Genomic DNA, 24,104 nt, shown 5'->3' with positions numbered 1-24,104 from the left:
CCCCCTGGGGTAGGCTGGGTGCTGTGGCTGGGAGGCTGGACAGCTCCACACCCACCCCAGGAAGGCCCAGAAAGGGTCGAAGCCCCAGAGCTGGTGAGGCGCGCAGGGGCAGGAAAAACAGCCACTGTCCTGAGAGCAGGGGTGGCAGGTGGCTGTGACCCTGCAGAGGGGCACAGTCCACTCAGAAACCCTCCGACAGACCATACCAAGGGCTCAATCTGTCCACTGAAAAGATGTCGATGTCACAAAAGGCAGAGACAGGAAGTGGAGATGTTCCAGGGGACATGCAGCGGCCACAGGGTGAGTGGCACTGGAGGGGCCGGAAATGTCAAGAAGGAGGCAGGGAACCAGGGGCCAAAGGCAAACAGCGGCGCAAGAGACCGGAGCCTCAAGCCACATGGCGCCCCCTGTGCTGGGAGACAGGCCCCACCCCCCAGTGGCCCAGAGCAGGGTTGGGGGAGCAGTGACCACACAGCTGCCAGAGCGTGAATCCGGGTAAAGGGCCCCAACGAACACTGCACTCTTCTTCTTTGGGCAACTTGTGGAATTATTCCCAAGTTATGCCATAAATCACACAAACTAAAGTGACCATCTGCAGCTGCCTGCCTCGGCATGGATGCTGAGAGAAGGCCTAAGGGGCAGGGTCCAGCTGAGGGCTGGCAGGGCATCCACTGCCCACGGAGAGGCCCTCCCCGGCCTGCAGTGCAGTGGCCGAGGGACAGGGAGCGGGCCAGCCCCACGTGCCTACTGCCGAGCTGAGCAAAAGACTCCGGCTCCTCTGGTCCCGCAGGTCAGCCTCCTCACCTCGTGCTGGATCCTGACACCCGGGACTCCAGCAGGCCGGCATGCTGGCTCTCACACTCGTAGTCCTGCGCCTGGGACATGGCAGCCTCTTCTTCAGGAGCCAGACGGACGGCCGTCAGCCGGTCATCAGGACGCCCTCCAGCATCAGTCAGGAAGGCATCGCCCTACAAGACAGCAGAAGCCACAGTGTTATGCCTTGGGGTTTGGGGCACCAGTAACAGCCAGCCCAGCCCTTTTCATGGCCCAGGTCGCTGGTGAGAATGCAGTGCCCAACCTGAACCCAGCTGGAATCTGGCTCCTGGGGAGGGCATTCAGACCCCTCGCCAGCTGGTTCTGGGCAAGCTGCCTGCTCCTCCAAGAGCAGGGTCCTTGCCTTTGAACAGGAACAGCACCACCCACTGCTGCTTCCAGGTGGGTGTCCACAGTAAGAGGTTGAGCAGCACTTGAGGGTGGTCTACACACACACAGGGCCGGTATCTACAACCGAGGGGCTGTTCCCAAACGGTGCTGCAATGGCACAATTTACACATGGGAAACAATGAACCTCGACCCCTACCTCATCGGATACATCAAACTCAATTCTAGGTAAACCACTGCTCCAAACATTAAAGACACAACAATACGGCGACTTCCCTGGTGGTCCAGTGGTTAAGAACCCGCCTTCCAGTGCAGGGGACACGGGTTCCATGCCTGGTCAGGGAACTAAGACCGCACACACCTCGGGGCAACTGAGCACGCACGCGGCAACTAGGGAAGCCTGCGCATGGCAATGAAGACCCCCCCCCCCCAGCCAAAAATAAATAAAGTGAAACAATAAGACTTTTAGAGAAAATGTAGAAGAAAATCTTTGTGGTCTTGGAGTAGGTACACTTAATCAGACACAAAACCACTCACGACAAAAGAAGCATTAAAAATTGGACTACAACCTCAGAACCTCTGTTTATAAATCTTTACCATCGTGGATATTACTCAGGCATAAAAAAACAGTGAAATGATACCGTCTGCAGCAACGTGGATGGACCTGGAGATATCATACTAAGGGAAGGAACTCAGAAGGAGAATGACAAATCCCATATGATATCACTTTTACGTGAAATATAAACTATAACGCAAATGACCTTGTCTATGAAACAGACTCACAGACAAAAAGAAGGAACCTGTATTGGCAAAGGGAGGTGTGGGGGAGGGAAGGATAGGGAATTTGAGATTAGCAGATACAAACTATTTATAGGATGGATAAACTCCTACTGTATAGCACAGGGAACTGAATTCAAGATCCTGTGATAAACCATAATGGGGAAGAATAGGAAAAAGAACATATATATGTATACTGAATCGCTGCACCATACATTAGAAATTAACACATTGTAAATCAGCTTTAATTCAATAAAATCTTTAAAAATTAACATTTTTTTTCCTATTACAAGTAAAAACACAAACCCTGGGTGGGAGGTATTTGCTGCACAGAATATGTATAATGCACTACATATGCGTGTGTACTTATCTGACCTAACAAAGGACTATTTCCAGAACTCATATAAGGTTCCTAGAAATAAATAAGAAAAATCTAATACTCGACAGAAAAAAAGACAAAAGACTTGAAAACACACTTTAAAAAAAATATCCAGTAAACGCAGAGAGAACTGTGTGCCACCTCTTTCATCATTGGGAAATTCTAACTAAAAGCACCCTAGGACACTGGCGCGCCCACCCGAGTGGCTGAGATGCAGAAGACCCGCAGCGGGTGTGAGCATTGGGGCTGCGGGCGCAGGGGAGCCCTCCCACTGGGGGCCTGCGGCCCAGCCTCAGCACAGGGGCCCACTTCGGCCGCCCGGACCTGCTCACCATCCCCAGCGGCGCGTGGGTGTAGCTCCCAGGGGTGAAAGACAGAAGCCTGACCTGGAGTCACCAGCACCTCGGGCCGCCATTGCGCATGTCTTGGTTTACAAAAGCTCTCTGGGTTCCACGCCATTGCTTTCACACCTTTCCGTTCACACGCCTCCCACTTCAGGGAGACATCTGAGGGAGTGGGGAGCAGCAGCAGTGGACAGTCAGGAACCAGCGAGTGAGGCATCCACAACCCACAAGGTGGTGGACTGGAGGTGGAGTCCTGGGCAGGCGCCCGCCCCCCTTTACTGTAATGTGGGGATCTGCACATACGTGCGTGTGTACACAGGTCAGTTCACACAAACACACGAGAGGGCCTAAGAGCAGCAACAGGCAGAGCAGCTCCTACATTCACGCCCAGAATCTTCAGAGACTGTGGAAAGCAGACAGACACGATGACCCTGGAGGGAGAGTCCTGTAGTCAGAAGGTTATGAAGACTTAAGACAAAAACACAGCCCGACATTGAAGGGGCCTGTCAAAGGGACAGCAGTGCCAAATAAAGAGCTTCCAGTGACCAAAGCTGGAACATTTTGAGGAAAAAAAAAAAAAGCCATACTAAATTGTAATGCGAAGTATAAAGTAAATGTCCCTAAGTCCATGTTGATATAATGACACACGAGTAAGAAAGATGGGGAGACAAAGATCCCCTGCAGAGTACCATTGCTGCAGACACTCCAACTCCAGGACCCTCCTCCCAAGGGCACCCCCAGGCCCTGCCCACCACTGCCCACGGCCCTCCCTCTAGAGCAGAGGGTTCTGTCTGGGCACCACGGCTTGGGCCGTGCTGTTCATTTCATACCCAGTTCTTCCCAAACCCGACTCTCAATATGTAAGCCAGCCCTCCAACCCAGGGCATCTCTTGCCCTCCCTGGACAGCCTCTTCTCCAGACTCCAGCACCAACCACAGCTCCCCACCCCGCACGTCTCTGACCATCTTCCGTCTGCTCGTCTCTGTGCGGCCGTTCTCTCCAGCCAGAGCAGCTGTCCCAGGGCCGTGGTCCTCCGTGCAGCAGCCGCCCTGTGTCTGCGCTGCTCGTGGGCCCTCGTGGCTGCCACAGCCCTGTCCCCCCTCTCGGCTCTGCCAGCCCCACCCCAACTTCTTCTCCCAAGTGCTCAGCTCCCTCCCCTCCTCCTCCCAGTGTCTACACGAGGCTCCCACTCTGGCTTCTGGTCACTGTCTGTCTGCAAATGAGGACAGGGAAAGGCCAGAGATGGGGAGCCCCTGCCAGCTGTGCTGCTCCTGAAAGCTTGATCGCCAAATTTCTTTACAGGCTCTGCTCTGGAAATGAGTTTCTGGTCTTAGGACATTTTTTGGTTGTAAGTGACAGAAACCCAACTCCGACTGAAGACAGCGTTGCACCTGCACCTGGTAAGGCCATGTGGGTTCCCAGGACGCCCGGCACGGCTCTTCTCCGCTCTGCGCAGGCTGGCGTACTGCATGCAGCAGCACCTCAAACACAACCAGACGTTTCTTCCTCTGGTTCCAGCAAGAGTCTCCTGGTCTCTGACTGAGGACAGGGGCCCCAGCCTCTGCAGTGCTGTGAGGGGACGGGCTGGAAGCTGGCTCCACGGGCATCTGAAGGCCCTCCTGCCAAAGCTCCTCTGAGGTGACCGCCTGCCCACCTGCAAGCAAGCTGACTGACCAGGAGGCCTCTTCTCAGCCCCACCATAAGGGGGACGAGGCCCAAGGCCCTGCCAGCACGTCCCCAGGGAGGGCTACCTCCCCTCCCTCCCCCACCTCCCCCCGTAAGAATCTGGCTCTTGTAGAAAATGCACTTGGAACACCTGGGCCTTCTTCCTTCAGCTCATCTCTCACCAGACACCCACCTACATCTGGTCTACCCCAAGGCCCACCCAGACCACAGACCCCTTTCTGCCAAGTAAATGTCATCAACAGTCCCTCCCAAGTACTCCAGTGGGGAAATTGCAACCTGCTCGAGGCTCTCGCTTTCTCCTCCTCCCTGTCTGGCCAACACCATTCTCCAGCTGTGCTTATCCCTGATTCACTGTAGATTAAATCCTGTTACCCAGTTTTCATTCTTTTTGTCCATTTCAGTGAGTTTCAGGGAGGGAAGAAGAATAAACAAGTCTCTGCTCAGCCATCATTTCCAGAAGGCCTTCGTTCCATTCTCAATGCTGTTTTTAATAAGTTTTCCAAGTTCTGAACAATGAGCCCAACTCAGTCTCGAGCTCTGAAAGCCTGGCTCTGAGCTGGAGACACAAGGCCGCATTCTCCTGCTCGGAACAGGCCGGGCTGGCATTTCCGCCTCCGCGCCTCCCGCCCAGCTGTTCTCACTGACTCCCCTCCTCTAGCGCCCAGCCACGCTGTTATGCTGAACATTGTGACCTAACCCCTCGGCAGGTCAGAGAATCAGCCTATAGGTCAGAATCAGCTTTTCAGACCCTTCTGGGAAAGGATGTCTGATGCACCCACACAGAAAGGACACGGCTGTGCAGAGTCAACTGGACATGTGTGCAGTTAATCTTGGAGGCTGGTGCTGCCCTTCAAGCTCCCAGAAAGCTGCCACCGTGGAGCCAGCACCCGGCTCCTGCCTGGCCTCGGGGTCACATGCAGGCCATCAGGACACACAGACCCTGCTCTGCTCACCCGCAGGGCACAGCCCCCTCCTCGCCTTCCTGGGCTTCCCTCACCAACACAACAGACGCGGGGCCCCTGCAGGACTGCTGAGGGAGCAGAGCGCCTGTCACGTGTTTGCGAGCCGGGTCTCGCACATGGCCTGGCCTGTGACCGGAACAGCCCCACACGGCGCCCCGGCTCCAGGAGGTCAGTGCGAGACGGCTGTGGTCTACACAGTCACGGGGGGCCAACGTTGACACTCCGTCACCCCAGAGACCACAGGGAGGCCAGTCCCACCCCTCCAGGCTGATCCCCCAGCCCCCAGATGCCTTGGCCCACAAAACCCCATGGGGGCTTCAGGGAGGGGTGTGGGGTGGTACAGTGACCCCAGGCAGCAGGACAGGACAGGATCCCCACAAAGGCAGGGTTGCACGGAGAAGTCAATTCTGACACCATGCTGAAACTGTTTCTTTGACTTGCTTTTCGTTGCTCTTGTTATTATAATCACACATAGTGGCCTGCCTCAGAGAATCCTACCCCTCTCCCTGACTGTTAAACTAAAGTGCCTTTGCTCAGAGCCCTGTCTACCTGTAGATGGCACGAAGGACTAAAATGACACAACCCCCTGCTGGAGGCTTGTCATCCTAGTAAATGTTCGCAAGATTAATGGCCTTTTTACTTTGTTTCCTCACCTGCCACCTGTCTCTGATACATAAAAGAACCTGGCATCCAGACGCTGGCAAGATGGTCACTTTGAGACATTAGTCTGCCATCTTCTTGGTCACCTGGCTCTCTGAATAAAGTATTCCTTGCCTCAGCACCTCACCTCGCAGATTCACTGGCCTGCTGTGCGGTGAGCAGAGCGAGCTTGGACTCTAGCGGGAGGAGCCAGTGGCACTCCTGTAGCAGAACGGCCTCCCCATGACTGTCAGAGCACCACCTTCTGCCAGTGCTTGCTGAGCACCCAGACCTTCGCTCAGCGAGTCCACTGCACTCACTGCAGTGAAAGGACCTGAGTTTCCAGTGAAACTCAGCAAAGCCAGCGTCAGACTCTCTCGTGCTCACTCCTGGCCCCGTCTGCCCCACCCAGGAGAACACAGAGCCTCCCTGAGAAAAGGGAGCCCCTAACACTGCGGGACAACAGAGCACGGGGGCGGCGACAGGCTGAGAGCCGCGCTCGCTGCTCCCCAGGGCGCCTGCTGCCTGCCCAGCCCTCCGCCAGGCTTCCGTGGGTGAGACTGGAGACAGGACACCCCTCGCTGCCCTGCCCTGCTGTTCAGTCTCGGGTCTGGCCTTCTCCAGTTGCAGGTATGGATGTTCTACCTGTTTCCACGGGTGACTGAATGGAGGCTCACCGCTGGCCACCCTCACTCTGTCCTGGTCAGCTCCCCAAAATGCTCCACAAACACCCCACATCTGAGGGAAGTTTCCTACCTCCCTGCCCGCCAAGACCCCTTAAGACTGCCTGCGCGCAGGCCCTGCAGCCAGCAGGAGCCCTAGGCCGGCTCCACACCTGAGCTCTGCAGCCCCACCTCTTGAAAAGCACCTGGTTGGAGGGGAAGTAGAGACACACGAAAAACTCACAAAAAATGCACAGGGACATGCCGACAGTCGCCCTTGGCTGAGCACCTGCAGTGCAGCTGCAGGTGAACTCACTGGGTCACTGGGCGCCCTCCCCCACCTTGCAGGCAGGGCTGCCCCTCCCCATCCCACAGACCTGCCAGGCGGAGGCTGCAGTGCTGGGGACTGCCGCCCGCTCCTCAGCACCCTGCTGCAGGTGTGCTCCAGTCACCTGTGGCTGAGCAGGTGCTTGAGCCCAGCTCCCTCCGCGGGCTGCAGAGCAGACACGCTTGGTGCTGGCTCCTGATGGGCTGCATCTAGAGCACGAGCCCCAGGAGCTGGACTGGCTGGTGCTCAGCAGCACTGCCCCCAGCAGGCTGGGGCCGGGCCTCTCTGCCCCTGCAGCCTGCGTGGCGCGGGCTGTGAGACTCCTGAGCATGTGAACACCGCAGCGTGCACAGGTAAACCAAGGAGCCAAGTTCCAATAACAGGAGAGACAGTGCCTTCCTGGCAGGGCCAAGCCAGCCAGGCTACCGGGAAAACTGGGGCCCTCGTGCTGTAGACACGACCCACCCCCCCAAACATACATAGGAGGCTAGCCCCAGGACCTCCTGGGAGAAAAGACTTCGGGGAACCCTGCCATTTCTGTCACAATAATGAAACATATAGCTCTGACCAACCCTCCTAAGAGAGAACACACACTATTATGACAGTTTTAAACTATGGGAAAAAAAAATTTAATCTGCTGATGAGACAGGAAGAAAGTTCAGAACCCCAGAGGGCAAAAGCCAAGTAAAACCAGGAATGGGGATCATTCTGCTGTGTGCATCCGAGGAGCATTTGTACCACTCAGGAGAGGCAAGGGAATGGATAGAAAGCCCTGGACGTGCCTGGGTGATGACCCTTGGAGACACCCCAAGGCTGATACCCTGAAGGCAGCAGGTAGAAAACGTAGCCCTCCCACCCAGAGGAAGCAAGAGCTGGGAGGAAGTATCTAAGAGCTCCGGACTGTTTGGAGGGGAGTAAAAATATCAATTAAATTTTGATAAATGAATTCTATGTGTTAAAATACCCAGGGCAGCCACGAGGGAAGTCAAGTGAGTGAATTCCAGTTCAGATAAGAAAAAAAAAAAAGAAAAAATCAGTCCAAAAGGAGAAAAGAGGAATCTGTTCTCAATGACAGGACAGAGTATGAGGTAGGATGGTAGAAATAAATTCAAACACAGTAATTTTCATAAACACAAATGGGCGGGTGGTCTAGTTAAGACAAAGATCATCAAACCATATGTTTAAAGATCCAGATACATTCAACATAAGGATGTGAAACCGTGACGGTCAAGAGTGGATAAGACGCCCTGGTCCGCTAGAAGGCCATGCAGCTCCAGAGGTGGAGGCTCATGTCCATGAGAAAGAAGAGTCAGCATGTGAACCGGACTTCATCTCAGGGACCATCCCAGGAACATCTGAAAACAGACTCCATCGGGGCATAGAAGTCAAAGGTCCCAACAAAGGCCAAAGGACCAGCTGCTCAGTCACAGCCCTAACCCTGGGGCACAGCACTCAGTGAATGAGACCTGACCCCAGCAGTTGTCTGGGGTCACAGCTCACAGGAAAAAGGAAGCTGTAGGCGGTGTTTCCAAAGGCAGGGGCCTGGGCGGGGATGGGGCTGCAGGTGGGGCTGCAGCTACTGCGGGATGTCACCTCTACAGGAACCTAGAAACCTAAAACCACAGTCACCCCGATGCTCTAGTCTGCACCTGAGCACCGCCCCTGCCCTAGCTTTGGGGGGGCATCCATGCTCCCCGGGCAGCACAGCCAGGACAGCAGGTCAGGACAGAGACTGCCTTCTGGTGGCACAAGAAGCCCACACGCACAGTTACCCTGTGAGCAGCTGCAAGGCCGAGACAGGGCAGGAAGTGTGGAACCCGCAGCTCAGCAGGTGGCCCGAGTGCAACATGCCACTGTCCCAACCAGACCTGGAAGATGCACTTCCTCCACAAAGCTGCCTCAGTTTCAGCATCTAAACAGGCACAGCCCTCGCCCTGGCTGCATCACTTACTGAGCACCTACTGTATACAGAAAACACTTGGCAAGAGCTCTAAAAGCATGATCACATTTCCCCTCTCACCCAGGACACAGCAGCTGTGTCCATCCTCACCTCACAGGATAGAAAATGAGACCCTGGTTTTTAAAAGGCCAGCGTCTGAGCTCACACCCTGCAGCTGGGCCAGGCTGTCTGTCCACACTTCTCTCCCTCCTCTGCTAGCAGACCCCTTCCCTGAGGCCTTCCAGGTGTCTGAGCCCAGGCCTCTCCTGCACCCCACCCCACATGACGGGTGCACTGAAGCGGCAACGCCCTAGAGGACCATGAGGGAGGACATGGCCTGCCTGCTTAAGTCCCAGCCTGGGTTTGGGGCCTGAAGCTGCTAGGTGCTTTGTCCCCAACAGGGAGAAGCTTCTCAAAAAAAAAAAAAAAAAAGGAGGCAGAAATAAACAGTAGGAAAAAGGTGAATGACCACGTGGCACCTGGATCCAGCCACCCCTGATGCAGGCAGCCCTGGGAGGAGCCAAATGAGAGGGCGATGATCCCTTGTCCCACAGTTGGGTCACACTGGTGATTAACAGAGCCCTCGTGGGGCCATTAAAAGCCCCCGCCCCACACCTGCCGCTGTCACGAGGAGCAGGGAAAGGTGAGGAGGGGAGCAGGAGCTGGGGCACAGCAGAAGGGCATCTCCAGTCCGTTCCATCCCCAACGGCCTGGCTTGCGGCAGGCAGGCTGCCCCTCCCGGCTGCAGCACAAAGGAAGTAAGGAGGGCTCACCAAGGCCACAGTAAGAGCCGGCACTTCAGGAGCGGTGACGCGGGTCGGGGACACACAAGCTCCCACCCAGCCTGTGTCACACTGGCCTCAAGGTGGATGTCGTCCACGACGGCCCTGACCCTGCGGTCATCAGTAACATCCAGCACGAAGCAACTGTGGGAGCTCATGAAGGTTGGGACACATGATGGGGAAACAGCAGCAAATGCTCAGAGCTGGACAGCAGGCCTGGAGGAGGCAGCGGCGCCCAGAGATGGACACCCCCACCACGAAGGGCCAGCACGCGGAAGACAACGCAGGTATCACCACCAGGGCAAGGAGACCCACACTCGGCTGTGGCGGGAGAGCTGACACCTCCCCGGATCACTGACAGTCTGAGCAGAGGGCACCCTCAGGCCCCCAGCTGGCCCGAGCAGAGACTGCCTGCAGGTCCGAGCTCAGAGCCCCGGAGCAGGCTCCCTGCACTCACCCAGAGGGACGGACCGCCTGCCCCCTCACGAGGCGCCTCAGCCGGGGCTCAGGTGACCCCCTGGCGGCAACTCAGGGGTGCACCGCCCCCCAGGCTCAGCCACCATGTCACACTTCCCATCTGGTCACCTCTGTGCTGTTTTCATTAAACTCCTTTCAGCTAGTTCACAAAGCCTCTCTTCAGCTACTTATAATCTGACATTTAGCCAGTGGGTTAGGGTTGTTTCTAGAGATTCCATTTGGTCTGTCTCAAATCTCCCTGGCCCTTCCTGTCAGCCTCCCGTCCTCTGCTCCTCACTGTGGTCTCTTCTCGCTGCCTTTCACTCCTGGGAGCCTTCGGATGAGCCCAGGGTGCCAACAAGGTTAGTGTAGGCTTTCCTGCCGCAGGACACAGCCCAGAGTCCTCAGGTCTCCTCCCGGCTCCCAAACTGTCCTGGTTTGTCTCCCTCCCTTTACTCGCCCTGGCCGTGGGAGCTGATCTGTTAAGTGTCACCTTCCTGTCTATTCAGCAGGTGTTTGGGAGACTGAAACTGTATGCACGGGTTCAACCTGCCACCCTCACCTGAAAGTCAATATGCTTTCTTTAAAATATTATCTTTATGGGAAAAGTAGGAGCTGGATTTTAGAAATTTTAATTAATTAAAATTTAGTTTTCAACATAGAAATTATTTCAAAATACAGAGAAGAATAATATCCTAACCTCATCATCTATTAACATTAACCACTTTACAAATACAGGCATACTCCCATGGAAATCATCCTGATTAACATTTTTTGGTAGAGTATCTTTCAGGTTTTGATAGTTTAAAAGTTCGTAGAGTATATATACATATATATACGTATAGCTGAATCATTTGATTATACAACAGAAATTAACACTGTAAATCAACTAAACGTTGATAAAATTTTTTAAAGTTCATAAATCATATGTTTATTCTAATACATATTTCAGTTAATGGTTATTAAAGGGGTAAAATTTTACTTATGTCAAAAAACTAAATCAAACATTTCCTCAGAACAACATGCAGGGAAAAAACCTCAGGTTGGATTTGAAATTCAGCTGGGAAAAGCATCCCTTGGGGCTCAGTTGGGAAAGAACCTGCCTGCTGCACAGAAGACCAGGGCTCGACCCCTGGGTCAGGAGGACCCCTGGAGGAGGGAATGGCAGCCCACTCCAGTGTTACTGCCTGGAGAACCCCATGGACAGAGGGGCCTGCTGGATGAGTCCACGGGGTCACAAAGAGTCGGACATGGCTGAGTGACTAGCACACTTGCTGTGCACGTCTGAAGCGTCCTGGGCATGTGCTGCTGGGGCACGGGCTGCATGGGCCCTCTTGGCAGGTGGACTGCACAGAGGCGTCCAGCGTCAGGGAAAGGTCAGCCCTGCAGCCAGAAGACTTGGGCTGGAAACCCATCCCCACCAGCCTGCTTCTGACCCACAGGCGCTGCACTCGCGCTGCGAGGGGAGTATTTCTGCTCCTGCTGCACCCAATCTCAGTAACCTCAGGGCCTCTGCTCATGCCAGAACATGCCCCACCTCCTACTGAGCCTCACCCTGGCCCCAGGACTTCCTGGGGGTCGTGGCCCCTGCAGAGGTGCATCACAGGACCACCAGGAAGGGTGGGGTTGTTCCTCTGCCTCCTCCTCGATGGAGCACAGTTGGGAGTGTTTGTTCTGATCCTTCTTATGTGTCAGTGTGGGGAAGAGCGGGGGAGACAGTCTGTCCATGTGTTAAACCCCCATAACTGCCACCTGTCCTCGTTCTCACTGCTGCAGACCCCCAGGGATGTTGACCACACCCCCCAGTGCCCGAGCCCCCGCTCACCATCCCCAAGCGACCTCCGACACCAGCTCTTAGCAGCCTGGTCTCCTGCCCATGGGCCGTGGCTGCCTGTGCAGCACGTATCTGAAAGCAGACTCTGGTTATTCCTTATAAACAAAACAGCAACCTGAAAGCAACTTTAAATTGTGTCAGGTTAAGAGTGCTGGTGCATGAGGAAAAAGGAATTATCTACTCAAAAGCTAAGTGAACTAGAGGACAGGACTGAAATTCATGCCGAATGCCTGAGAAACAAGCAGGGAAGCACTGTGCCGGGGACAACGGACTGGAGTCCCCGTTAAATTCAAGAGAACCTCCGAAGAAGACACAGCGAGAGCAGCTCCAGACAGTGATTTCTGGAGCAACAGTACCACCTGGTGCATGCGTGTACATTTTTGTTGTTGTAAATAAAACAAACCCATAGCCAGGCTCACTGCGTGAAGGACTGAATGTCCTAATAGCTACCACCGAAGAGAGCAAGATCAGTAGTCTGAAAGGACACCAGCAGGTTCCTGGACCCCAGGCCTAGACAAAAGGGCAGAGCCTAAGCCACCTTCCTGGACCACAGCTGGGCAACCTAACTCCCTCCTAGTGGGCGTGATGGGGAAGAAGTGACACTGCGACCACTGAGATCCGGCTGCAAAAGAAGCTGCAGCTCCACTGTCAGCTCTTGGGATGCATGCTCTGGCCACCAGCAAGGAGTTAGCCGCAAGGTGCTACTCTGGGGAGCCCACCAAGTGGGTCCAGCTACTCCTCAGTCAGACTCCAGTGCACACGAGGGAGCCTGGAGATGACCCCTCCCTAGCCCTGTCTGAAATGCAGTCACACAATATCCCATGCTGAGTGTCTCCTGAATTCCTAAGCCACAGAAACCATGAGAGGTGATTGTACAAGACTGTTTTAGGCCCCTAAGCTGTGGGGTGATTTGTTAACGAGAATAAAATAACTAGAGCAATCATCGACAAAGGAACACCAATCAGGGACTTCCCCAGTGGTCCAGTAGCAAAGATTCTGCGCTCCCAATGCCAGGGACCCAGGTTCAACCTCTGGTCAGGGAACTAAAGCTCCCACACGCGCCAACGAAGATCCAGGGTGGCCAAACCAACGCACATCAGAGACAGGTGACAGACAACATGAGGTCTACGGGCTGGGAAATTCGTATTTTACATGCTTCACACAATCCCAATGGCTAGGAACACATGCTGGCCACCAGAGAAGTCACAGCAAGTGGCTGAAGGGGCTGTCACGAAACCACCAGCAGTATCTCGGGATGACACTCCTGTAAAGTTCAACCCATGAAGGAAGCCCCCATGCCTCTGGTTCATTCCGGGCCTGCAGGAACGTTAGGAAAGGACTGAGAGAGACAGCGGAACAAACAGAGAAGGGCAGCCAAGGAGCCACACAGGCCCCAGCAGTGGAGGCCAGAGGAGGCGTGCCAGGCCTGGGGCAGCGCCCTGCGGCAACGGTTCACACTGCAGCCACACTCGGGGTCCACGAGCCTGCAAGAGGACGGGAAACATGCTCTGCTGACTTGGCCTCCTGGTGTTGAAATTAACTTTTTAGAACCTTATACACGTGTAACCCTCAGTAGTGTACCGTATCCTCTGAAATTCAGTCATGCTCCAGTCCAACAGCCATGGAAGACAGATGGAGAAAATGCAACCCAACCCTCAGACACGAGCCAAGGTTTGGCTGCGAAGTGATGTGACCAATTCACCTGTGATGGACTGCATCCCTCAGGGCAGTGGCAAGGCCGAACTCAAGGCTTCCGCGCTGCGAACAGTGCTGCGTCCCCTCGGCCGGCCCCTCAGGGACTGACTCGGGGTTATCGTGCCGCCCACCAGACTCCTCACCACGACCCCGGGATGGAGTCAACATTAAGGCCTTGGCCTCCACCTTGGAAAGCTCCCTTCTGAAAAATCCTAGTCACTCTTATTTTTAACAGCTTTATTGAGATATAATTCACATACCCTAAAATTTACCCATTTAAAGCACAGATTTTTGGAATATTTTAGCACAATCTCTGACATGTACAATCTTCAGCAACGTCAATTTCAGAATACTTTCACCGCTCCAAAAGAAACCCCATACGCCTCAGCTGTTATCCCCCGGGACTGGCACCTTGAACCCACTTCCTGTCTCTATGGATTTGCCTATTTCATAGCAATGGAACCGTACAAAGCCAGATCTTTGTGTCTGGCTTCTTTCACTCAGCATAATGTTTAAGATTCATCCACGTTGTAGCATGAATCAGTACTTCATGTCTTCTTATTGCCAATCAATATTCCACTGTATGGACGGAACACACTGTCCACCTATTGATGGACTTTTGGGCTGTTTCCCCCTTTCCCCTTTTTTCCCCCTTTTTGGGCTGTTTCCCCTTTGGACAGACTCTTGGGCTGTGAATGATACTGCCGTGAACATCTGTATACAAGTTTCTGTGTGGATGTTTTCCTAGTCATTCTTACCAATAAGAACACATAAAAGGTGAGCCAATTTCCAACTGAGAAGCTCATTTAGGCTAACCATACTATATTACTTAAACATAGACGGATAACTGGGAGAAACAAATGACCAAAGAAACAAATGACCAAAGAGTTAAAGACATAAAGAAACAAAAGCAAAACCTGATCTAACAGAATAAACAGTAGTTAAAGACAGAGGTGTTACTTCTAGGGATGGGCCCTACAGCCATATCCACAGGTTTGCACCATGCTGTACCTGCAGCCTTATTTTAACTGTACAAAATACGATATTCACCAGCAGAGGCTGGTTAAATTACAGTCACAATGAAATATGATATTCACAGGAAATATACAGTGAAAATACAATATTCACCAGCAGTGGCTGGTTAAATTACAGCACCCCCACAGCCAGTCATGAAAAAGAATGAAATGAAAAATGTACTGATATTGGAGAAGGAAATGGCAACCCACTCCAGTATTCTTGCCTGGAGAATCCCACGGACAGAGGAGCATGGTAGGCTACAGTCCATGGGGTCGCAAAGAGTCGGACATGACTGAGTGAGCTTCACTCATGGAGTGACTTCCCAAACACATTTAGTTAAGAAGGCAAAGTTGAGAAACTTTTAAAAGAAAAGAGCAGGAGATAATACATACACGTGTTTGCTCGCATAGCTACGAAGCGTCTAGGAGAAGATGTGGGGGTGCCTCCACCAGACCAGGCCTGGAGGGCAGGAAACGGAAGCAACAGACAGCTTAACCACGCACCCTCTGTACCTTCACACCCTGAATACACTATCAAGCTGAAAAAATGTTTAACCCTTTGGGGAGTGAAAGTAAAGATAATTTAAGAGAATTAAAACATTCACACTTAGGAAAGCAAGAGATGAGAGATCTTGGTACCTGGAAGTAGTTAAAAAGAGCAAACCTATAAAGGCATCTTGCCTACTGCTGTGTCAACCTCAAGAGCACCTGGGTGACCCCCACCCAAAGCCGCTCATCCCCACCGATGCCAAGACACAATGGAACTGTTGCATAAAGCCCTGAGACACAAAAGTGAGAATGCCCTCAAGGATTCCCTGTGCAGAGGGGGACGGCTGAAGGCTGTGTAGGGACAGAGCGGGTCCTGGGCAGCCCCAGCGGGGCCAGAGGAGCTCTGCATGTTTCAGGGGAGGAGGGAATGCAGAGCGGGGCTGGGCCTGGTGGCACTCAGCAGGGTCGCCGGAGAACAGGATGCCAGTGGGGGCACACCAGGCCATGGAGGGTGGTCTCGGGGCACCGGACTCCAAGGAGACCCGTGCAGCGGCGTGACTGGCAGACACGCCCTGAGCCTGCTCCTTGCCCTGGAGCATCCAGGGTGTCACGGCCTGTTGACCTGTGCACATACACTGCCAGCTGCACCCGATCCCGGCTGGAACAACCAAAAATGTCTCCAGAGGCAACCACCCCTGGATGAGAACCAAAACACATCCCCTGAAGATCTGTAGGAAGACAAAGGGAGGCAGCCCATCCAGGAGGCACAATCACAGCACCCACAGGACGGCGCACAGGCCCGCTTGGCAGGTGGACTGGACAGAGGAAGTATGAGCTCATTAACTACCTGGGAGGTACAGTGAGCAGGATGTGGAGGGCAGGAGACGGTGGCTGGGTGAAGACCCAGAGCACCAAGCTTCAAGGCAGGAGCCTGGAGATGACGGTCCTGGGGCACCCATGGTCAAGGCCAGAAGTGAAGCAGGAGGCAGGGAGGCCAAGAGATGAAGTGAGGCTGGCCCTGCCACCCAGACGGGGCACTGAGCAGGCTCGCTTCCTCCCCAGGGGGTCCTAGGCCTGTCTCCAGGTGTGAGCCCACCCTCGCCCTGGAAGAGGGCTGTCCATCCTGCAGCCTCCCACTCCATCCCTGGGAAGAGCATCCGACCCCTCGCCAAAGCTTGGCCAGGTGACCTGCTCTGGCCACAGAACCTGAGTTGCCAGCTCTCCACTGAAGCTCAGTGAGACACAGTTTCTACCACTCTCTTGTCATAAGAACAGCATGTCCCAAACAAGGGCATGCCCGAGTCTGCAAATGAAGACTTGAGAGAAAAGTGCCACAAGCAAATGAAACGTGAGCTAGAAATAAACCTCTATTGAGTTGTTGCTGCAATCCTTAAGTCTCTGATTTCTTCCTTCTCCAATCCATCCTATGTGTCACTGCCAGTCACACGTCCTGAACCATTTTACCAGGACTTCCCCTACGCACAGACCTGCAGTGGCTCCTATAGCCACAGAACTAAACTCTACAGTCCTTCAGCTGAGTTCAGACATCTTCACGTTATTATTTCCTCTTCTCACATAACCTTCTACCCCTCAAACTGCACATAACTCACTTTCTCGCCTTTGCTCCAAAACCTGACACACCCTCTCTGTGCTGCTGAAAAGTCCTCACCCCTGGCCCCCACGCAGCTGCTATGAGGGAGGTGCAGCTCAAAGACCACCTCTTCCTTGAAGCCTTCCCTCACACTGCAGCCCCTGCAAGCCTTTTCCCTCTGAACTTCTAGAGCAAACTTTCTGGAAATGGGCCAGAAAGTAAACAGTTCAGGCATTGTGGGCCATAAAGTCTCTGGTCCAACTAGTCAATTCTGCCAAAGAAGCCATAGATGATGTAAAAATAAACCAGTGTAGCTGTGCTGCAATAAAACTTTATTTACAAAGACAGGCAGCGGGCTGGCAGTGGCTGCAGCTTACAGACCCTCATCTGGAGCAGAGTAGGAAGGTGCAGACAGGAGCACAGCAGAAGCAGAAGTGAGCCAGGGCTGCAGGGGGGAGGTTCTTCTCCACAGGGTGGAACTGTGTGGCTGCAGGATGGCAGGGAGGGTCGGAAGCGACCCCAGGAGCAGGCCAGAGCTGCCAGATAACATCAAGGGCAGGCCCAGGGGCTGGCAGAAGGCACAGAGGGGCAGGTGCAGGAGGCAGGAGGCAGAGCCAACAGCTGAAGGTGCAGACTTCACCAGAGGAGCAAGAAGTATCAGAAGAGGGCTGGGGGCAGGCCGGTCCAGTTCAGCTCTGGCAGGCCTAGGGCTCTGCACCCCCAGGCTGTGCTTCTCAGACAGGACACCCACAGAGCTAACTTTAAGAGGGAACGTATAAGACCCACAACAAATGGCCACAGGGATCAGTGAACAAGCACAGCAAAGGCACTTACTACTAAAACTAGGCATTTCACTGAGAACATAGTATACGGATATTTTTCTCAAAAGCACCAAAGAACCAGGGAGAAGCTTCATAAGACACCGTGTTCACTGTTAACACTGCTGGAGGGCAGCCCATTCAGCACACACACGGGAGAGAAGGCAGGATGGACGTTTCTAAATCTATCTTTAGATATTTTAAAATTTGCTCACAGAAGCTGTTTCATTACCATTTGTTCTGAAAATCAAATGTTCTCAACCTTAAACTCCACAAATGCCAAAAGACTCTACTTAAAGTGGGGGTTTCCCCTCGTCTCAGTGTGACAGAGACAAAGGGGACGAGATGAAGTGATCAGAGTGAGTCTAGGATCTGGGAAGGAGAACCATCTCCTTGGGAAACATGACAAATTTTTCCACTTTGTTCTGAAGCAAGTTAAGTTACCCCTGCCAACACTGAGCAAGACAGAACATCACTGCACTGGTAGTGCCAAGTCTTTGCTTTCTGGTGCCTATGCCCTCACTGTTACTTAGAGTTGGTTAATAAAGTATCTTTTCTGTCACAAGTGTTAACACTGGAAAGTATAACAATGGCTCTGGTAGTTTAACTCAAGAAGAGAACTACCCAAGAACTGCTCAGCATCTCATTTCTGTTAGCAACAATCCTACCTACCTCCTAGGGCAATAAGTACTGCAGGATTCTAGATCAGAAGCTTTTCTCTTCTAAAAAGATTTTTTTAACAGTTCTATATGATAATCTAAGCATGTGGGATTTGTTCCTTGTTTACCTTTATGAAGACCTGCTTCTCCAAATATGCTTCTCCCCAGCTTGTGTAAGAAAAAAAAGCCACAGACCTCGAGTTCGTGTTAAACTAAGACAAAACAGCTGACCCAGCAGGTGCGTCCTGAAAACCAGATCTTGGCAGCCATAATAAATAGCTCCTGACTTTTCTCAAGAGGGACACAGTGCCAGGCACGATGAATTCACGGAGTCCCACAACCACCCATTTTGCAGATGAGTAAGCAGAGGCAGAGTACAAAGCCAGGAAACAGAAGAGTTGCCACTCAAAGGCAGGCAGTCTGGCTCCAGAACCCGCCCTCTTCTCCCCTCTGTTCTCCAGCCTCTGGGCAAGACAGCTGACTAGACAAAGTGTGGGCAGGGAGACCCAGGCCCTGCTCATTCCCCAGCCAGGGCTCAGGTCACAGAGTCCACGCCAAATTGCTTTACGGAACGAGTCTCCTTGCTTTACAGTCACAGCTATCAAATCTCCTTCCCCTCCCCCAGGGAGGAGAAACACACCTTGCTCACTGTGAAAGGGGAGCCGCTGACCGGGAACCACCTGCTGTTTACAGAGGCACCCAGGATGTACAGGGTTCAATTCCCCTCGCTGGCCTCAAAGACAAATCTCCTATTGTCTGCAGTAGGGGAGGAAAACGAAGCCTTGCAACTGTAGGTTTCTGCAAAGGTCACAGGAGGTTTGCTTAAACCCTACGACACCGAAGCGGGTGGAGGGGCGCCGCATTTCAGCTGCTGAAGGCTGCGCAGCGCCCACAGCAGCTGCTGGTGGGAGCAGCATGTAACACACCCACAGTTGCCACGGCCTCGCAGCCAGCTGCACGTTTTAAAATAAAAGACGTCCTGACCCCCAAGATGCGCGGAGCCTGCCTCGACCTGGGCCCTCGCACTGAACACCGCCTCCACCCACACCAATCCCGCAACCCGCGGGCAATTGAGCAAATTCCAGTTCCGGGAGGGCGACCCGGCGGGTAAGGCGGGGACGCCCCTGCCCGCTCCGCTCCAGAGGCCCGAGCGGCGGGGCCGGCGGCCACGGCCGGCACCCGGCCACGCGCGTCCTGACTCCCTGGCTCCGCAGCGCCCCGAAACCGCGCCGACGCCCCGCGCTAAGTCTCCGCACTCCACTCACGCCCACCCTCGGCCGGGCACGCTCACAGCTCCGAGCCGGGGACCCTCACCCGCCCGCACCCCCAGGCCTGACCCCACACCCACTCGCACCGTGGCCCCGGGCCCCGCCCGGCCCCGGGCCCCGCCGGCTGCAGCCCGCCCGCCCCTGGGGCGGCGCGGACTAGAATCCCCACGGGCCGGGCTGGGGGCCTCCGAGAGGCGGGGCGGGGGCCGCAGCGCCGGCCTCTCCGCCATCTTCCCGGCCCGCGCCGCCCACCGCCCGCGCTCTCACCCGCAGGCTGCGCGCGGGCCGCGCAGCCATAACCCCTCATCCCGGCTCGTCCGCCGCGCGGGAGCCGCTCGCAACGCTGCCGCCGCCGCCGCCGCCCGCTCGGCGCGCGCCTCCTCCGCCGCCGCCGCCGGACCCGTCCACCGCCCCGTCCGCCGCGGCCGCGCGTCCTCCCGTCACCAGCGCAACCCCCCGCCTCCGGCCCCGCCCCCGCGCCGCGCGGCCCTGCCCGCCAGGGGGCGCCGCCGTGGGGCTCTGGCGCGTGCGCCGCGCGCGGCACCTCGGGAGCCGGGGTCCGGCGGGGGCGCGCACGGCCTGCCGGGAGGTGGGCGTACACTCGCGCTGACCCCGCCCCCAAGGCGGGGGTTGCGGCCCCGGTGAGGTTCGCTGGGGTCCGGAGCTGTGGCGGGCGGACGAGGGTGTCCCAGGAGCGGGTACCCCAGGGTGCGGCGGGCGCAGAGGGACGGCCGCTGGCCAAGTGACGCCGAAGCGCCCCCTCCGCCCCGCCGTCTGCACCGCCGCCGATCTTGCCTGTGGGGTCGCCCATGAGATTCTTCCGATCCCATTCTGTACGGTGCAGTTGACATTTCTTACGTGTCAGTGTGGATTTGGTCTAATTTTACCTTCCCAGGAAAGATTTCACTTTCCCTCGATTCTGAAAAGTTACCGACCATTGTCTCTAAAATATCGGCTCTTCCATCCTCTGGGACCTCCCTATGTGTCCGTCAGATAAACTGGATGGCCTGTGTCCTCCATGTCCCTAGATTTTCTCTGTTTGCTCTGTCATCTTAACCTCGTAATTGCTCAGTTCGGTTTCACCATTATTCTCTTTAGCGTTTTCTAACCTGCGTTTAGCCTGTTCTTCAGGCTTTTAAAAAATGGTTATTACATAGACAATACTAATTTCCAGAAGTTGTAGTATTTAACTTCCATGTTGGTACGGATAGAATCTAACCAGCCTGAAGCTCTCACAGCAAAACACAGAAGCCCACATCACTCTGTGGTCACAGTCCGGATCCCTCAACACCAGGGAACTACAAAGGCTGAAAGCTCAAGCTCAAGAGCTCTCAGTTCAGTCCCACCTCCCGCCTACAGTTCACTCCCTCAGTGCTCTGCTGCAGCAGTTCTCTGCCTCCTGGCTCCCTGATCCCTGACTGTGTCACCACTCTGGCTTCCCTTTTGGCCCATCCTCATACTGAACTCCCGTGGACAGGACAGTGGTCTCTACTCCCTTGTCTCTAGCTCCCCTCCATCGTGTACACCTGAGAAAGCCCAGTCTGGATGAACCCCACCGTTCTCCATGACAGGTACTGCAGAAACCACATAACTAAGCTGGCTAGCTTCACTTTAAACTCAGATGGAGCACTATACCTCCTTGGCAATCCTGTGATTTTCCTACAGAGGGTAAGTCTCCCACCCTCCAAAGTGAACATAGGTATTTCTTAGGCCTCTCTAGTAGAGCCTCCCTGCTGGCTCAGATGGTAAAGAATTCACCTGCAATGCAGGAGACTCAGGTTCCATCCCTAGGTCAGGAAAATCCCCTGAAGAAGGAAATGGCAACACACTGCAGCATTCTTGCCTGGAGAATTCCATGGATAGTGGAGCCTGGTGGGCTATGGCCCGTGTGGTCATAAAGAGCTGGATACGACTGAGGAACTAAGCACAGTTGAGCCTCCCAGATACGAAAAAACCCTTTTCTTAGCACCAAACCCAAAGCCCTGCCCATATCCATCCCTGCCCTTCACCTTCCCTCCTGAAAATGGGCAGGCAGTGTTTCCCTGCTCCCAGACAAGGCAGGCCCTCCTCTGATGAACTGGAATCTACTCCCTCTTCCATTCTCAAAGATTTTATTCAGCTGTCTCCTCTCCTGCATCATCTGTTTGTCTCTCTGTGTTTTATTAATATTATTTGGATGTGTATACAAAGACACTCTGATATTTCTCATTATAAACACAGAAGCCATAACTTCCCTGGTGGTCCAGTGACTAAGACTGCACTAGCAAAGCAGAGGGCCCAGGTTTGATCCCTGGTTGGGGAACTAGACCCCTCATGCTGCAACCAAGATATACCATTCCATGAGTAAGAGGTCACAAGCTAAAAGCAAAGATTCCACATATGGCAATAAAAATAAAAGATTCTGCATGTTGCAACTAAGACCGGGCACAGCCAAATAAATAAAAATAAATATTTAAAAACAAAACACCTCTTTTGACTTCATTTCTTCCTGCCAGGTCCTCAGGTCCCCAGATGACCATTCTTCACAAAGACTTGCCTGCACCTCATCATCATATTGCGGCTTCCCTGGTGGCTCAGATGGTAAAGAATCTGCCTGCAATGTGGGAGACCCAGGTTTGATCCCTGGGTTGGGAAGATCTCTTGGAGAAGGGCATGGCAACCCGCTCCAGTATTCTTGCCTATAATTCCATGGACAAAGGAGCCTGGTGGACTACAGTCCATGGAATTGCAAAGAGTCTGACACGACTGAGCAACTAACACTTTCACTTTCATCACCATATTATTTTGTTTTATTGAAGTATAGTTAATTTACAGTGTTGGAGAAGGAAATGGCAACCCACTCCAGTATTCTTGCCTGGAGAATCCCATAGACAGAGGAGCCTGGCAGGCTACAGTCCATGGGGTCGCAAGAGTTGGATACGACTTACTGCACTGTCTCACCCCAGAGATCCTGCCACATATACCACAAAAACCAAACATCCCCCAGTGACCTTGGCCCCACTGTTCCAATCACTCCCAGGTGGGAATTCAGGCACATGTCCACAGAGGTCACAGACAACACACATACGGTTCTGTTATGTCCCATATATTACCCTTTCATGTCCCAAGGAAGACATTTTCTCTTAGGGATTTTCATTTAGTGTATCTTTAAAAAATCTTGTGTTAAACTTGCCTCCATCTTTTTCTTGGGTAAGGACAACCCAGAAATGGCCCTTTTGTGTCTGTGATGTTGCCATTCACAGCTTTTCTTGACAGGCCTAGTACAATCTTGAGAACAGGGTTGCTGTATGCTGAATGTCAGACGGTAGCTCTTAGCTTTGCCTATCTTGGGTAGTTATGCTGTGCATTTTTTATTGGTGTACCATGTTTGATTTGTCCCTCATACCTTTGAAGTTTTTCTGAGAAATGAAATATTGCAACATGAACTTATTAAAATATATTTTAAGCCTTAAAAAAATTACAATGTTATGTTAGTTTCAATTGTATAGCAAAATGATTCCGTTATACGAATTTTTGCAGATTTTTTTTCATTATAGGTTATTACAAGATATTGAGTATAGTTCCTTATGCTATACAGTAGGTCGTTGTTGTTTACCTATTTTATATATAATAGTTCACCTATGTTATATATAGTAGAATCCGTTAATCCCACACTATTAATTTGGGATGAATGGATAAAGAAGATGTGATATATACACACACACACACACAATATGGAATATTGGTGCTGTGCTAAGTCATGTCTGACTCTGTGTGACCCTATGGACTATAGCCCACCAGGCTCCTTGGTCCATGGGATTCTCCAGGCAAGAATACTGGAGTGGCTTGCCATTTCCTTCTCCAGGGGATCTTCCTGACCCAGGGATTGAACCCAGGTCTCCTGCATTGCAGGCAGATGCTTTAACCTCTGAGCCAAAAAAAGAAAAGCTGCTAACTAATGTTGGGGGTTTGGGGGTAGGCGGGTGTGCTCAGCCAACGCAACAATAAAAGAAAAGAGCCTAAAGATTAGAAGAGAATAACCTGAAGTATCAAAAATTGAAGATAATATCAAATTCTACACAGAAAATATACAGACAACAAAGTATCAGAATCAGTAAGTTCAATAAGATCTGCTCACAAAACCCGACATGGTTCTCTACAGTTGAGAAACCACCAACTGGAAAATATGATGGAAAGTGAAATGCCCTTCACTTCACCAACAGAAGCTATAAACCATGTGGAAATTAAGCAAATTAAAAAAATATAAAAATCTTACAGATGACACTTAAATACTATATCAAAGTACCTTAAGAGAAAGCCTAAATAAATGGAGAAACATACCATGTTCATGGACCAGATGGCATAAAACTGTAAAGATGTCAATCCTCACTAAAGTGGTCTAAAAACACAAAATATTAAAAATCTAAATTCTAGTAAGATTTTTTTGAGTACTATGAAAAACATATTTTAAAAATACACGTGGAAGAATAAAGGTCTACAAATAGCTAGTTCAGTTTTTTATTTTTTTAATTTATTTAGTTGCAGCAGGTGGAATCTAGTTCCCTGACCAGGGATCGAACCCAGGCCCTCTGCATTGGGACTGAACAGTCTTAGCAACTGGACAACTAGGGAAGCTCCTG

General features: G+C 52.9%; 1 protein-coding gene across 3 annotated transcripts in view; it reads right to left on the bottom strand.

Annotated features, from left to right (window-relative positions):
* The window catches only part of ARHGAP39 (Rho GTPase activating protein 39), a 56,905-nt gene extending 36,995 nt beyond the window's left edge, over positions 1–19,910 (bottom strand). Inside the window, exons 1-2 of one of the 3 annotated variants that reach the window (XM_070802198.1) lie at positions 19,753–19,910; positions 805–968 (exon numbers count right to left, since the gene is read on the bottom strand). In XM_070802198.1, coding sequence (XP_070658299.1) covers positions 805–968; positions 19,753–19,782 — 194 coding nt within the window. In that variant the 5' untranslated portion in view covers positions 19,783–19,910. Of the gene's footprint in view, positions 1–804; positions 969–4,623; positions 6,974–15,053; positions 19,187–19,752 lie in introns of those variants that run through there. The other 2 variants (XM_070802201.1, XM_070802199.1) reach the window with 2 other exon arrangements.
* Between the last annotated feature and the right edge of the window lie 4,194 nt (positions 19,911–24,104).

This window comes from Bos indicus, chromosome 14, assembly GCF_029378745.1.
Source record: "Bos indicus isolate NIAB-ARS_2022 breed Sahiwal x Tharparkar chromosome 14, NIAB-ARS_B.indTharparkar_mat_pri_1.0, whole genome shotgun sequence".
In the NCBI taxonomy this organism is placed as follows: Eukaryota; Metazoa; Chordata; class Mammalia; order Artiodactyla; family Bovidae; genus Bos; species Bos indicus.
This window is presented reverse-complemented; position numbering and strand designations above follow the sequence as displayed.